Below are 16,885 nucleotides of genomic sequence, written 5' to 3'. Positions count from 1 at the left end.
CCTTTAAAAAATGTGAAGTTACTCTACAGGGTCTCTTCCCCAGCTGATTCAGGTCATTCAGAGGTCTTTGAGGGGCTTCCTAGGCGGCTCAGTGGTCAAGAACCCACCTATCAATGCAGTAGACATACCCGGGGGGCTTCCTGGGTAGCTCAAATGGTGAAGAATTTACCTGAAATGCAGGAGATTTGGGTTTGATCCCTGGGCTGGGAAAATCCTCTGGAGGAGGGCATGGCAACCCACTCCAGAATTCTTGCCTGGAGAATCCCATGGACATAGGAATCCAGCAGGCCACAGTCCATAGGATTGCAAAGCATCAGATGCCACTGAAGCAACTTAGCACACCCACACAAGGTCTTTGAGGGTTCAGAGCCTGTCCACAGAATTCTTTTTCTGAATCAGTGGTCAGAACTTCCCTACACTGTTCATAACTGTATAAAGTTACCTGCTGCTGCTGCTAAGTCGCTTCAGTCGTGTCCGACTCTGTGCGACCCCATAGACAACAGCCCACCAGGCTCCCCCATCCCTGGGATTCTCCAGGCAAGAACACTGGAGTGGGTTGCCATTTCCTTCTCCAATGCATGAAAGTGAAAAGTGAAAGTGAAGTCGCTCAGTCGTGTCCGACTCTTGGCGACCCCATGGACTGCAGCCCACCAGGCTCCTCCATCCATGGGATTTTCCAGGCAAGAGTACTGGAGTGGGTTGCCATTTCCTTCTCCAATAAAGTTACCTAGAAACTGTCTATTCTCCAGAAGCTTTGAAGAACACTTAGCTCTCAAGCCAACCTTATCCTAACTGATATTCTCAGAAAGGCATTGGGGATCCTGTGAAGCCAGCTTTATTTCCTGACATTTTTGCATCCTGTAGCTTGACCATTTTAAAAAGTGTTAGTCTCTTCACTAACCAGATGTTAGCCAGAAATTTTAGCAGCTCATATTGTGTGAAGTAACAAGTGGTGAATCTAAGATGAGTTATGGGACTTTTAACAAATATTTAAGTTACTTAACAGACTACTGAAAAAATAAACTCACAGTTATTTAATGTAACAGATAGCAATCAAATTTTAGAAATATTGCTGGTCTCTCTTTTTCATCTAACATTCATTTGTAGAATATATATGGCATTTTACATATGGTACAGCTGAATGTGTGCTCTGAAGTTTCATCCCCAATTAAACTTAAGTCTCTACATTTCATGTATTTATGTAGAAGACTCACTTTTATCTCATGAAAGGACATATTGGTTTTCTTTTTAAATACAGTATTTACTAAGGATTTCTCTTAAGACATTATGTGAAGTGCTGGTTGCCAAGCTACATAGAAAAAGGTGGTGAAGATGCACACATTAGAATCAAAATGGTATTAATTCTAATCAAAATTAGAATCAAGTGTTCTTTGGAAGGAATGATGCTAAAGCTGAAGCTCCAGTACTTTGGCCACCTCATGCGAAGAGTTGACTCATTGGAAAAGACTCTGATGCTGGGAGGGATTGGAGGCAGGAGGAAAAGGGGACAACAGAGGATGAGATGGCTGGATGGCATCACCGACTCGATGGACGTGAGTTTGAGTGAATTCCTGGAGTTGGTGATGGACAAGGAGGCCTGGTGTGCTGCAATTCATGGGGTCGCAAAGAGTCGGACACGACTGAGCGACTGAACTGAACTGAACTGAAGGTGGTGATACAAGTTTGGCTTCATTCTGCAGCCTGTTAGAGGACCCCTTGCTGGAGTTAGTCATAACCTACTTGCCCTCACTTATCTAAGCAATCATAGAGTGATTAATTTTGTTATTGTTTTGCTGAATAGTTTCTGTTTAGAGTTTCCTGTGTAATTATTTAAGAATGAATTGCCATTGATCTACTTGTTCTAATCAGAACATATGAATCTCTTATCTTCTGTCCCTTTCCTCTCCCTCTCTCTTTCCTTCCCTTCTTCCTCCTCTCTTTCTTTCTTTAAAGACCTTAGGGCAGTTGGACTAAAGAAAGGGATGTTCTTCAATCCTGACCCTTATCTTAAGATGTCCATTCAGCCAGGGAAGAAGAGCAGTTTCCCCACCTGTGCCCACCATGGGCAGGAGAGGAGGTCTACTATCATCAGTAACACCACTAATCCAATTTGGCATCGAGAGGTAAGATGATAGTCAGAGACCTCCTGCTTGACAAGAAGTTGGCCAACTCCATCTCTCTCCACTGGTCTCTATATTGTTCAGCTGCTCGTGGGTGTGGGCAATATGGCTGAGGCGTCTGGAAATTCTGTTAGGAAAAGGGTACAAAGAAAATGAGATATTCCCTTCTAACCAGGGATGGGTCTAGGGTTAAGCAAATGAGGGACTTCCCTCAGATGTGTTATTTATAGGGTTCCAAAGACTCAATGATCAAAATTAATATTTCAATGCAATATTTTTTAAAGAAATAAAAATCAAGGCAAATATTAATGATGGACAAAGTATCAACATTTTGTAAGGACAGTAACAGTGCCTTGCAGAGCCATATGGGAGCCTGAGGCAGAAGGAAAAGTCAGTAACATTGATCCCATTTTTATTTAAAATTTTTATATTTTGTTCTAGCACATACTCAATATAAATTAATGGAATTTCTCTCCCTACAGGCTTTGGCAAATGTTTTTTTGATTTCTAGATTTTGGTTAATTACACGAGGCAGTTGAGGAATTGTCATCCTGAGGGAAGGCAGATTGTGTTGATGGTACTTCAGACTTTCTCATAGCTGCAGTATGCTACCAGTCATTGCAGTGTGCCATATTAGTGAAATCAAGCCCAGGGTTTTCCCATTGGAAATATTTTTTTGTCACAGACTGAACAGAGACGTTGATTCTCTTCTAGCGAGCAGAGCATGAGTTCTACCTTCTCTCAGGGAATCAAGACACAGTTCACATACTAGTTTCAATGAGTGTTTCTGAAACTGAAAGTGCAAGTCACTCAGTCATGTCTGACTCTTTGTGACCCCATGGACGATACAGTCCATGGAATTCTCCAGGTCAGAATACTAGAGTGGGTAGCCTTTCCCTTTTCCAGGGGATCTTCCCAACCCAGGGATCAAACCCAGGTCTCCTGCATTGCAGGCGGATTCTTTTACCAGCTGAGCCATAAGGAAAGCCCACAAATCCTGGGGTGGGTAGCCTATCCCTTCTCCAGACCCAGGAATCGAACCGGGGTCTCTTGCATTGCAGGCAGATTCTTTACCAACTGAGCTAAGACAAACGTATATTGGCATGGGAGTTGCACAGTTAATTAAATCACTCCCTAAATGTTTAATGACAATAATATGTTCTAACAATGCTGAACAGTATTTCATTGGAGAGAGAGTTTCAACAGTTCCAAAACCAACTGGAGAAAAACTGTGGCTGTTTGAGGCTTGCCAGCATAGCAAGATGTTTCTCTTGGGCAGTTTTCATGGTTATGTTAGTGGCTAAATATTGTCAATTTTTTTATTCCTGGTTTGAAATACTGTCTCCAAATAGTGAATAACTCTTAAAGGAATACCACTTAATTTAACACATTAGAAGCTTAGATGATTGCATGATGATCACTTAGAAGGCAAAGAGTAGAGATAGTAACGATACTAGCAATAACTTTATTTTTCTAACATTTAATATTTACAGAGTTCTTAGCCATGTTACCAGTGCAGGCATGATAAAGGGTATGTAAGGGATGATATTCTCACCTCTCTTTTTGTGATTAATAAACAAAAGCTTAAAATGTTCATGTAACTAGCTCTTCAGGGGCAGAAGTAGTGCTTAAACTCTGCTGTCTTATTCTAAGCAAGTGCTTTTTCCATTAAGCAGATTGCTAAACTTCATGGCCCTTTGGGGAAATTAAATTGTTATGACTATGTAAACTTAGTGACCCCTGAGTGTAAAGTTGGCTGGCACTAGTCAGACGTCATTGTTGTTGCCTAGATACTACCAGGGACAGAGACAAATGGTTCAGGTTAGATTTCTGGCTCCATCATTCACTTTTTCTGAGATGCTCATCATAAAAAGGAACACTTTATCTTTGTAATATATATGAAAGTGTTTGTAAATGAGTAAAGCAGGTTATTTTTCTTTTATATCCTTATTAATATCATATCCTGTTTTTTCCAATGGCATTCTGAAAACAACAAAGCTTATCTTAACCTCATACTTTTATTTTTCTATCCCAGGAGAAATGTCTCTGTGTGCCTTTTAAATTAAGTAACTTCTATTTGAACATTGTTTTATTTTGCTGTAAACCAGGGAAATCATAATATTCATTAGGTGCTTCTATTTTAACCACTAAGTGAAGGACGAAGATGTGCAACTTCAAAATACCATGGGATCAGGAATTAAGTTTGCTGTTAATCAGAGTATTGGTTAATTCTAAGCCACCATATAACAGGATATTAAATATTAAAGAGTTAAAATACAATAAATGTGGTGAGCACTAAAATTGTATTGTGCATAATTTAATATTTGATAGCATCTCCTCAAACTATTCAACCGGAAGAGTTGGATGATTGAAGGTGCTTCCTTTGTCATCTAGATCCTAACTGCTGCTTTTTAATCTTTATGACTGTTCATGATTCTGAGTGAATAAAAGATTGACAATTGTTGCAGATTTTTCTGGCAATGTAGACTCTCTATGTCATTAGAATTTAAGAGATGCTAATTTTTCTTATAGTAATGTATATTAATAAAATGATATATATAATTTTGTATTTCTTTTTTGACTTGTGTTATGTTTTGTTTTCAGAAATACTCCTTTTTTGCACTCCTTACTGATGTCTTAGAGATTGAAATTAAAGACAAGTTTGCAAAGAGCCGGCCTATCATTAAGCGTTTCCTGGGGAAGCTCACCATTCCAGTCCAGAGGCTACTGGAGCGGCAAGCCATTGGGTAATCAGGGATCCTGTTGCAAGTAGTTTCCGCTGAAGCAACTGAAATGATACTTTGAAGTCCTAGGGCTTTTCTCACTGATAAGAAGTGGTAATATACTTCTTTTAAAAATGAAAGTGCTGGCATATGCCTTAAAATGTGCAGGACAAAAAGGACTTTATTTTCATGTATCTTTTTTGAGTTATCTATCTTTCCCAAGATGTACCTACTATTAGCATTTCAGTGTGAAATGTCACAGTGCTCAGTTGATTTTTGAGTATATTGAAGTCTTGCTATAACAGCCTCTCCCTAGAACAGGATGCCAGTATCAGATTGACACCTCCCAATCCTGATTAACCTTATCCAGAGATTTTTGTTATGCCTAAGATACCAAAACCACCTTATTTTAGGGCCATTTAAAACAGAGCCTAGACTCTGGGATGGTGTGGAGCTCTAAGACATGTACTTAGAGCTCTAAGACATTCATTTAGGCAACTAGAAATTACTCATTGAGAGAATTTTAAAATGTGGCTTGACATCTGTCTCCTTTCTGTTAGCTTTTTGTAAGCTGTGAATCAAGTAGTTGAGAAATCATAACATGCCTCCATTCCTTATTATAAATGGTGTATATATTTTCACACGGTAAGTATCAGCAAACTCAATTACACAGCTGCTCTGAGGTAGCACTAGGGGGCATCCTTTTCATTTTAGGAGAACATTATGAATGTATGATAACAGTGGTGGTAGTCAGCAGTATCAGTGATAAACAGTAGCTGTGGTAGTAGTAGCAGCAATAGTAAACAAAAGTAAACAAAAAAAGATGGTATGGCCCTAGTCTATGTCAGGAGTTAAGTAAATTACACTCATCTGCTTCTATAATCTCGACAACTCTGCGAGGTGAACAGTGTTGTTATACCTCTTTCAGAGATGAGGAATCTGAGGCTAGCAAGCCAGTGGTGGAGCTGGGATTTGAGCAGATCAGTCTGTTCCAGAATCTCGACTTCTCTGCCACACTTTAAGGCTGGCAGTGATGGCATATTCATCCAGCTACCTGAGAGGTTGATCATTTGTAGGCACTTTGCAGCTAATTAACTGTCCTCTTAGTGTTTTGACAAGTCACAATTTTTTCAGACATTAGTTTCCTTGTTTGAAAAATAAAGTCTTTAGACCAGGTGATCTCAAAGACCTCTTCGACATCTGAAATTAAGAGATTCTAATGGAATCTACAGAGAAGGCAATGGCACCCCACTCCAGTACTCTTGCCTGGAAAATCCCATGGATGGAGGAGCCTGGTGGGCTGCAGTCCATGGGGTCGCCAAGAGTCGGACACGACTGAGCGACTTCACTTTCACTTTTCACTTTCATGCATTGGAGAAGGAAATGGCAACCCACTCCAGTGTTCTTGCCTGGAGAATCCCAGGGATGGGGGAGTCTGGTGGGCTGCCGTCTATGGGGTCGCACAGAGTCGGACATGACTGAAGCGACTTAGCAGCAGCATCAATGAAATCTAATTCTCTGTCCATTAGAGGCAATGGTTGAGATAGACCACATAAACTAGAAATATTATGCTGAAATTCTAGCAGCCTCATTTAATTTGATAAAACAGGGAAATTGCAATTATTTTTAAGGATAGCAAATATTGCTCCTAGTGGAGGTAATACTCTTTTGTTGTTGTTGTTCAGTCGTTAAGTCATGTCCAACTCTTTGCTACACCATGGACTGCAGCATGCCAGGCTCTTCTGTCCTCCACTATCTTCTGGAGTTTGCTCAAATTCATGTCCATTGAGTCAGTGATACTGTCTAACCATCTCATCCTCTGTTGCCCCTTATACCTTTGCCTTCAGTCTTTCCCAGCATCAGGGTCTTTTCCAATGAGTTGGCTTTTAGCATCAGGTGGCCAAAGTATTGGAGCTTCAGCTTTGGGAAGTTTCTAAAAATTATTTTTAGGATTAATGGAAAATGAAAAATTATAATTGGTGAGAATTAACTATTGGAAGTATAATATGCTTATAATTTAATTTACATACGTATAATCATATAATTTATATATATAAAAGAAGTATTCATTTATGTATACCCATAAGAATGATCAAGGAAAAATAAAGCTTTAATAGTGCTTTAATCTCCTGTTAACTTGCTGACTTTCATTCAGTCTTTTAAAGAATGGACACATAATACTGCCTGGCATGGATTCTGTGTGTACTGGAAGGAAGTCCAGCATGAATTTGTGATATGCCAGAATTATGAAGTATTTCCACACAAGTATATTAAAAGCATTGCCTGATACTTAGGGATTTGCTTTATTAAATAAATATGATACTACATATTAGTATATCTGCTCTTAGCATCTAAATATATTTTTAATCTGATTATTACTTTCTATCAAGTAATTGATACATCTTGAAAAATAATGAGTTTTCTTTACTTATGTTTTTTGTAGACTGCAGTTCTCTGAAGTAATTGAAGTTTCATATGGTAAAATTTTATAGGATGAGCTGAAACTCCTTACTGATTACCTATTTCAAGAGTATTGGTTTGAATGTGACATTTTTTTCAGAAAGTGGCTTGCATTCTGTCCAAAGAGCACATCACTTTCCCATGCTTTGTCATTTGCTCTGATTACACTAGTGAGAAAATGTCTCAGTCAGGCAGTGGGAGTTCTTTGGCACTTAGTCTTTATAATTATATACCATAATAATATATAATATAGGGTACACAATTATCTATCACAGGAAAGAGGCAGGATGAGTCAGATGAAACTGAGAAAGAATAGGTGAATCCCCTGGCAGTCACTCAGCAAAGATGAAACCCCCTTGACTTGGGATTTCTGAATAGGGAGTCTTTCCTGTTCTTAGGGATTGTAGAGTTGAGTATCTTGTCAGTTTGGGTGAAAAACAGCACTAATACCTATTAAAAATCTTTTTTTCAAAGTAAAGAGTCTCATTTGTTAAATTTATTCAACAAATATGTGGATGTGTATACATATAGTATCTACTAAATGTTAAACACTGTTTTGGGTATTAGAATATGATAATGAGCAAAAGAATGGATCCCATTCTTAGAATCCCTGCTAATCATTTACTTCCTAGCTAAAATCCATCACTTTTTTAAGTCTTCATCATCAGCACCAACACTTTACTTTTATTGTTCAAAGAGGAGGAGAGGAGAGTCAATTTGATTTTAGCAAAGAAGGGAAAATTTTATCATTCCAAGACCAAATGTCCAAAGAGATGGATGAGGACCACCTTGTTGAGAGCAGGTTCAGGTGGTTTGCTGCTGGGTTCATGGATTAGTGGACAGAGGGGCAGCATCTCTGCATGTCAGGCACTGTCTAAATGCTGGAAAGGAAAAAGCAGTCAGGGAAAAAGACATCACTTCTGTTATGCAGGTTGCAGTCATTGTAGAATTATTAGAACATTCTAATGTAATAGCAGTTAACATACTTGTATCATCTAATAGTTAATGCCAAAACATCCCTTTACAGGAAAAAATCTTCTTAAAATACCAGCTTAAGTACACAAAACATTGTGATGTCAAATGCATTGGGATGAGCCATGAGTAAATATCATTAAAATCCATGCTACTTAAAGCAGCCAAGGATTATGGAAAGTGCTCATAAAATGAGATATGATCTGGGGCCTACAGAGCAGGGGCTTCTATGTCATAAATATCTGTGTTCTAATCCTGGTTCTGTCACTTTAATTGTTGTCTGGCCTTGGGCAAGTTACCTATCCTCCCTGGGCCTTAACTTCGTCTTCTAGAAAACAGGGCCACCACCGGGCTCATAGGGAGGATGGAAGGCGATGATGCATGCAAAGCCCTTATTAGGGTGTTAGCACTCAGATGGGGGAAACAAAGCATTTTAAGAGCATCAATCAAATATTTATTACAAGATTTATAGGGAAGAAAAAGTAAAAAGTAAAAGAAACAATCTTATTGTTTTAGGACATTCTTTGTATTAAGCCAAAGAAATTCATAAGAGCTGAACTGGGATTTTACATTAGCATGTGTTCTTTTAAACAGGTAACATCTATTTAAAATTATGCCGAGGAGGTAGAGAACAAGGGAAATAGTCGTGTAGATTAGTAATCAATAGGGACTAGAGGCTCTGAACTCTACATTGGTTCAAGTATTATGTGGAGGCCTTGTGTTTTCCACCCAAAGTTGCCATTAGAGGGCAGTGTGAGAGCAGAGATGGTGTGATTTGGTCCTATCCCTCTGATTATTTTCCTTAATTAAGAATGCATCAGATTCAGAATGAAAGTTGCTTGCATACAAGGAAATGATGTAATTGTATTTGACTTTGATAAATAAACACAGAGTTTAAATATATCAACTATTTCATCCTCAAGGAAGCCAATAGCCTGAGCCTGGAGCTAAGATGGAGCAGAAGCTAGGCAGGTCCAGTGGTGTGGGCCCCTCCAGTCCACCTGCCAGTATGGCAACAAGACCCCACCAGGTGGTGCAGCCAGCTTCTCCAACCATCCCATCAGTATCGCTCACAAGTTGCCCAGAGAATCGGTGATAGTCACTCCCACCAAGCTAGGGCCAAGAGCGAGCCCCTTACTCTACAAATGAGAAAGGGGAGGTGCTGCAGCCCTCTGCCCCTCACACAGCCGGAGCAGCTATCAGAGCCTGGCCTGTTCTCACACGGCTCTCTCCTAACTCCCCACTCCTGTTCTTCAGAATGTAGCAGCTCTGTGCCCTCCATGTGATGACCCTTACCTCTGTCTGTCTTTCTTTTGTCCACACCACATGGCATATCTTAGTTCCCCAACCAGGGGTCAAACCCCTGCTGAGCTTTCAGTGGAAGCTCGGAGTTGTAACCACTGGACTACCAGGGAATTCCCTGTGCCTGTCTTTTTAGAGGGGCTTCCCTGGTAAGAAATCGGCCTGCAATGTGGGAGACCTGGTTCAATCCCTGGGTCTGGAGGATCCCCCCTGGAGAAGGGAATAGCTACCCACTCCAGTAGTCTTGCCTCATGCTAAATGCTAAGGAACCAGGCCGTCTATTCATTTACACTTGAGTCAGGAAACACTCAAAATTTTAGGCCTTTTCCAGCTCCTTGATGGCTTTTAAAATGTCCTGTTCCTGATCACTATTAGCAGTGATCAGGAGAACAAATCAGTGCCCTTTAAAAAATCATAGCAACATTGTATTGCATTTTGTATTGTATTGCATTTACTAATAATTTTCCTTGTGACAAGGTTCCCTTTTATCCTTGGGTTTATAAGTGTTCATTTATACAAATGAATAATATTACGTTGACTCTAACTTGCCTTTTCACTTTCTCATGAGTATGAAAGTTTTAAGAGAAATACGTGGGGTTTAGGGGGTGGTCTGTAGGAAGAAGATGAAGCCTGACAGCAGAGTAGTAGGATCAAAGAACCATTTCTATTCTTGCAGTGACCAGATGCTCAGCTACAACCTTGGCAGAAGGCTCCCAGCTGACCATGTGAGTGGGTACCTCCAGTTCAGAGTGGAGGTCACATCTTCTGTGCATGAAGGTGAGATATCTGTGTAAATACATCACTGTAGGTAGAACTTGTTAAATCTTACTCTGTTGCCAGTTTACATTTGAATCTTAATCTGTTGTCAGTTTTGGGCTTCCTTGGTGGCTCAGAGGTTAAAGCATCTGCCTGCAATGCAGGAGACCTGGGTTCGATCCCTGGGTCAGGAAGATCCCCCTGGAGAAGGAAATGGCAATCCACTCCAGTATTCTTGCCTGGAGAATCCCATGGATAGAGGAGCCTGGTGGGCTACAGTCCACGGGGTCGCAAAGAGTCGGACATGACTGAGTGACTTCACTTTCACTTTCTGTTGTCAATTTACATTTGAATAGAATTGTTTGTGTCCTGTTCTGAACATAAAATAGCTATCGAATGATTACCTGCTGAAGTTTTCCAAATAGATATGAAAGCCTGTTTATTAAAAAAAAAAAATCTCACTTAGGTTTTTATCTGTGTTTGGAAACTGGGATGTGGAATTTTCAGCAGCAGTGAACATGTAAAACCTCATGTGTTACGCTGACCAGCAATATATGTACCTGTTTAGTAGTAAGTAGTGAATCTTAGCAAGTTGGTGATAACTGTAAAACAGTCCCCAGCCTTTCTGGCACCAGGGACTGGTCTCATGGAAGACAGTTTTTCCACAGACCAGGGATATGGGGGATGGCTTTGTGATAATTCAATTGCATTCCATTTATTATGCCACAACTGACAGGAAGCGGAGCTCAGGCATAATGTGAGTGATGTGGAGAGGCTGTAAGTGCAGATGAGGCTTCACTCACTTGCCTGCCACTCACCTTCTGCTGTGTGGATTTTTCCAGTGTGTGCCCCTGGGGTTGGGGACCCTTGCTGTGAAGAGCCCTCAGTGGGATGACTGAATTCTTTGAACTGATTGGTGGCAAAGGATTAGGATATTAAAAGTTAATATGTAATAATGCCTTTGTTTTTATAAATGCTGTTTCCTCCTTCAGATGCCTCTCCAGAAGCTGTTGGCACAATACTTGGAGTCAGTTCTGTGAACGGAGACCTAGGAAGCCCTTCTGATGAGGAGGACATGCCAGGGGGCCATCACGACAGCCCAGTTTGTTCCAATGGACCAGTTTCTGAGGAAAGTGCTGATGGGACACCCAAGCATTCTCTCAGGACTAGTTCTACTCTGGAAATAGACACAGAAGAATTAACTTCTACTTCTTCAAGGACCTCACCTCCCAGAGGACGTCAGGATTCACTCAATGATTATTTAGATGCTATTGAACACAATGGCCATTCTAGGTCAGGTGCAGCTACTTGCTCGGAGAGGTCCGTGGGAGCCTCTCCAAAGCTAAGGAGTAGTTTTCCCACTGACACAAGACTCAATGCAATGCTTCATATTGACTCAGATGAGGAAGACCACGAGTTCCAGCAAGACCTGGGCTATCCATCCTCCTTGGAGGAGGAAGGAGGGTTGATCATGTTTAGCAGGGCATCAAGAACTGATGATGGGAGCCTGGCATCTCAGACAAAGGCAGAAGACAACCCAGTGGAGACTGAGGAAGCCTCCATTAATGAAGCTGCTTCCTTTGAGGATAAGCCAGGAAATCTTCCAGAGCTTGCAGAGACCTCTTTACCCTCAGGCCCGGTCCCAGATGAAAGCGAGAATGGCCCAGAATCTCAACCAAGTGTGGACCAGGGCAGCACTGAATTGTGTGGCTCTCAGGAGGTGGATCAGCCCACAAGTGGAGCTGACACGGGCACTTCTGACACGTCCGGGGGGAGCCGAAGAGCTGTCAGTGAGACAGAGTCCCTTGATCAGGGGTCTGAGCCTTCCCAGGTGTCCTCAGAAACAGAGCCCAGTGACCCTGCCAGGACAGAGAGTGTGAGCGAGGCCAGCACCAGGCCCGAGGGAGAGAGTGACCTGGAAGGGGCTGACAGCTCCTGCAATGAGAGTGTTACCACGCAGCTCTCCTCGGTGGAGACACGGTGCTCATCTCTTGAGAGCGCACGGTTTCCTGAAACTCCAGCCTTTTCTTCTCAGGAGGAGGAAGATGGAGCCTGTGCAGCAGAGCCCGCCAGCAGTGGCCCTGCTGAAGGGTCCCAGGATTCCATATGCACTGCTGGTTCCTTACCTGTGGTGCAGGTGCCCAGTGGAGAGGAGGAAGGGCCAGGGTCAGAATCAACCACTGTACCTGACCAGGAGGAGGTGGGGGAGGTCTGGCAGCGGAGGGGGAGCCTGGAGGGAGCTGCTGCTGCTGCTGAGAGCCAGCCCCAAGAAGAGGGTGCTGCTCGGGATACCCCAGGGGCTTGTGAAGGGGCCACCGCCCAGGAGGAAGGCGCGATTGGAGGTAGGATGTAGAAGACAATGTGGCCTGTGTCTCAGGGATACCTGCTCAGAGGGTTGTCCCTCAATGTAAATTATGCTGCAGGTCAAATATTAGCTGAATTCTTCACCTTTGGGTTCAACAGCTTTTTTTTTTTTTTTAATGGATCTTCTACTGCTGAAATAAGAGGGCTGTCAAATAATGGACTTCAAGGCTCTGTATCAATGTGGGCACCTGCTTTCCCTAGGAAAGTGGCCTGTTGGGTGGGGGAGCCTGTGGTCCATACAGCCCTGGAGGCCTGGAGTGCCTAAGGGCAGATAAACAGGAGCAAACTGCACATGTGCATGCTGTGCACCGTGGCATTCATGTGCCCAGGGCTCGGTCCTCTCATCTGGGCAGTGTGAAGAAGCTTTTAATAAGGAATTTCCAGGTGTGTAGATACAAAGCCAGACAGGCTGGCAGCATCTACCAGTATTATCTGTGAGGTTTTCTGGAACATCTTAAGTCGCTCCTTATTGCACGAAGCTTCAAAACAGAAGGTTCGTGTGTGCTTTGCGTCAAAAGTCATTTTTTGCCTTCTGCAGTATAAGAAATGTCTACTAAGTTAGGTGATGTGTTCTGACACTTGGAAATATGCTGTTTGAGTGTCTGAGGATGCAAGCTTACATGTAAAATTTGCTTTCTGTCTCAGTGAATGTGGATTGGTAGAATGATTCCTTCAAACTGTTCTGTTATAGATGCATCAAAAAGTCCGAGGATAATTTCATATGCCTAAATAGCATAGACTCAGAAATAGAAATGATTTTCTTATTCCGTAATTTATTTGCTACCTAAAGTATCCTTTTTTTTCTTCCTCCATATTTTCTTTCTCCATTCATTGTCTTGAGGTCACTGTGTGACCCTAAAGCTTTGGTGCATGACTAGGACCGAGGCCAGCGTGGGAACAGGCAGAGGAGGGGAGGGATGGGAGATGTGGTTGGCCCCAGGATTTATGTAAAGTTTTTTTTGTTTTGTTTTACAAGGGCTGTTTTGACACTGAAAGGGAAAACAATACCTAGGTAACTGTTTACCTTTAATCCTAGGTTGTCAATCCAACGGCCACCAGCCACTGCGATCGCTGCCTTCAGTTCGCCAGGATGTTAGCCGGTACCAGAGGGTGGACGAGGCTCTCCCACCAAGTGAGGAACTGCTAACTAAAGGGCTTACCTTGACCAAAGGGTTCAAGGGTGATAGGACCCACGGGACTTAAAGGATAGATGCCCAGGACCCCAGAAGAAGGGAGCTGGCAGCTGCCACTCGACCGAGCAGATACAGTCTGGAAAGTGCTTAGCTGTCGTCTCCCGGCTGGCACTGTTCCACCAGATGAAAGGGCAGCTGGGGAGAGTAAATAAAGGGAAAGAAATCCAGGTGTTATGGACAACTGGGTATACAATAGAAAAACTTTAAATTTGCCTAATGACGGCATGAATTTTCAATTATTACACAAATATTCAATTATTGTGTAATTAATCATTACACAAATATTTCAATTATTACACATATAGAGATTGTAACAAATAGGTAGAATCTCTTAGAAAAGCTTTAGCTCCATGTATTATACTGTTTTTTATTTATTTGTAACATTTTAAGTTATTAAGTACAAGGTCCTGTTTTTTCTCTTAGGGATATCCAGAGAAGTGTTATTAATTTCAGAAGTTACTATTTTTTTGGGAGTATGATGATTATCTGGGGATTTGAAAGATATTTCATTTCCTTCACTTTCAAGAAACACATAGCACTTAAAGGAGACATGGGTGAGGACTAGGGATGCTAGGAAAGTTATGCAGCCTAAATTCAGAGAGCTGAGTGATGCCCATGGCCAATCATCAGCTGGATGTAATTTAAACTCTATTTAAGTTTCTATAATCCCTTAAAGCAATATTACTCTGTGAGAACAAAGCATTTTGGTAAACAATGATATTAATAATAGTAAATACTGCATTTAAGAACATACTGGAAAATACATCTTTCTGCCTTATTGCTTTTCGTTCTGATTCACCTCTCTGTTCACTTTCTTATATATGATCATGGCAAGAAGCTGATCCTTTTGGCTCTCTGTGTTTTAAAAATGGTAGGACATAAGAGGGGAGAGAGAGTATGCATTTAAAAGGCTAAAATGCTGAGTGGTTAGTTTGGGCGAATTCTGACAAAAGAGCTGAAAGGTGCTATGAGCAATTTGTAGAAATATTAAATTAATCATTTGGAAATACTGTTGTGCACAAATCCTCCCCTTGTTCATATATTTGGGTAACTGAGGGTGATTATTCATAGGAAACATATATTTTAAGCAGTTTTAAAAAGTAAGCCAAGAGATTAATTAGCCATTGGGTCGTCTTAAGCAGGTTGGAGGTGGGGGAGGGAAACTTCCTTATTACTTACCCTTGCAGAAAACATTAGGGGCAGAAAAAGAAAAATATTCCTGGGTGATATATAGATATAATTGGATAAAGTTGAATTAGAAACATCAGGAGAGAATTGTGGGAGAGCTTGCTTACATGCGTATGTGGATTAATAATAAGTAATTGGAGTTTCAGGCACCTGGACATGAGGCATGGCGTTGCGTCAGTGTATGGATAAATGGCGCCCTCCTGGCTGCCTCTGAGGAGATCGGGTGCATTCAGGGTGGTGTGGCTGTAGACTCCTGGCTACATCTGAATTCTGTTGGACTCATAATTTGGTCTCTAGATTGTATTTAAGAAAGACGGGTACTTTCCTGCTGAAATTACGTCCTCTCTTTGTGCTGTTTCCATGCATTTGTTTCAGTACTGGTATTTGCATTACACAGATGTAATACTAAAATTTTAGGATTTAAAGAAATTAACAGTTGGTTGTTCATTTTAATAACTTAATATATCCAAAATGAGAAAAGCACCTTAGTAGTATATCCAATTTAATGAGTAACTGATGAACAGGAGGAAAATTCTTGAGTTGTTCCTTCTTATGTATTATTAACTTGCAAATTTAGGGTTTTAAACTATCATGAATCAGTTATAGATTATGTCTGAGCATACCTGATTACTGTTCAAACTCCGTCCCCACACTGCTTTGCTCTCTCCTATTCCCAGTCTGTCTCATCTATTGACAGTTTATTTAATCACTTGGTTGCCTGTGTTATTTGTCCTGTCCTGGCCAGTTCTCTGCCTTCCTTTCCTCACTGGACAGCTCTGCTGCTAGCAGTCTCTGGCCATGCTTCTAACTTAGAGCTATGGCATTCTGCATTCACACATTGTCTCATGGGAGCCTCAGCTAAGGGGGTCCACTTGGAGTGTGCAGTTGGTCAGTCTCTTAAATGACCTGGTAAGATATTTTAAGGTTAGGGTTATACTTTTAACATTACTTATTATAGTACCTGGGGATTTCCCAGGTGGCGCTAGTGGTAAAGAACTTGCCTGCTAATGTAGGAGATGTAAGAGACATATGGGTTCGATCTCTGGGTTGGGAAGATCCCAGAGGAGGACATGTCAACCCACTCCAATATTCTTGCCTGGAGAATCTCCACAGGCAGAGAAACCTGGTGGGTCACAGAGAGTTGGTCATGACTGAAGCAACTTAGAATGCATGCATGCATTGTAATACCTAAAACTTATGTAGTGCTTTACAGTTTACAATGCATCTTAAATGTTTAAAAAAAAAATTCTTTGTAACAATTTTGTGACGTAGGTCAAGAAAGTCTTATCTGTAACTTATAGATCAATGGGTAGAAATCAACTGACCTGATTCTTTATAGATGGAGAAAGCAAAACCCAGATAAGTAACTTAAGATTTCATACTAATAAAAATTGAGATGGGCTTCCCTGGTGGTTCAGAGTGTAAAAAATCTGCCTGCAATGCAGAAGACCCGGGTTTGATCCCTGGGTCGGGAAGATCCCCTGGAGAAGGGAATAGCAACCCATTCCAATATTCTTGCCTGGAGAATTCTATGGACAGAGGAGCCTGGCGAGCCCCTGTCCATGGGTTGGAAGAGTCAAACGCAACTGAGCAGCTAACACACACAGAAGTTGAGACACAGTCTCAAATATTTTTTCCTCCTCTATGATTTAAGATTATAATGATAGGGACTACTGTATAGGTAGATGAAAGTAAATTCTGAAAGCTTGGTTAGTGGCAAAGTGGTGACATATTTTGGTATTAGGCCCAGGCAACACCTGAAATTAGAGAGTTTGGGTACTGCTCTGAAACTTTATGTTGTGTTTTG

General features: G+C 41.4%; 1 protein-coding gene across 3 annotated transcripts in view; it reads left to right on the top strand.

Annotated features, from left to right (window-relative positions):
- HECW2 (HECT, C2 and WW domain containing E3 ubiquitin protein ligase 2) overlaps nt 1-16,885 on the top strand; it is a 449,303-nt gene that overhangs the window by 305,907 nt on the left and 126,511 nt on the right. For all 3 annotated transcript variants that reach the window (XM_070769675.1, XM_070769668.1, XM_070769682.1), the window contains 5 exons: nt 1,954-2,123; nt 4,725-4,867; nt 10,254-10,354; nt 11,326-12,675; nt 13,734-13,829. In XM_070769675.1, the coding sequence (XP_070625776.1) occupies nt 1,954-2,123; nt 4,725-4,867; nt 10,254-10,354; nt 11,326-12,675; nt 13,734-13,829 (1,860 nt within the window). The remainder of the gene's footprint in view (nt 1-1,953; nt 2,124-4,724; nt 4,868-10,253; nt 10,355-11,325; nt 12,676-13,733; nt 13,830-16,885) is intronic.

This window comes from Bos indicus, chromosome 2, assembly GCF_029378745.1.
Source record: "Bos indicus isolate NIAB-ARS_2022 breed Sahiwal x Tharparkar chromosome 2, NIAB-ARS_B.indTharparkar_mat_pri_1.0, whole genome shotgun sequence".
Taxonomy (NCBI): Eukaryota; Metazoa; Chordata; class Mammalia; order Artiodactyla; family Bovidae; genus Bos; species Bos indicus.
This window is presented reverse-complemented; position numbering and strand designations above follow the sequence as displayed.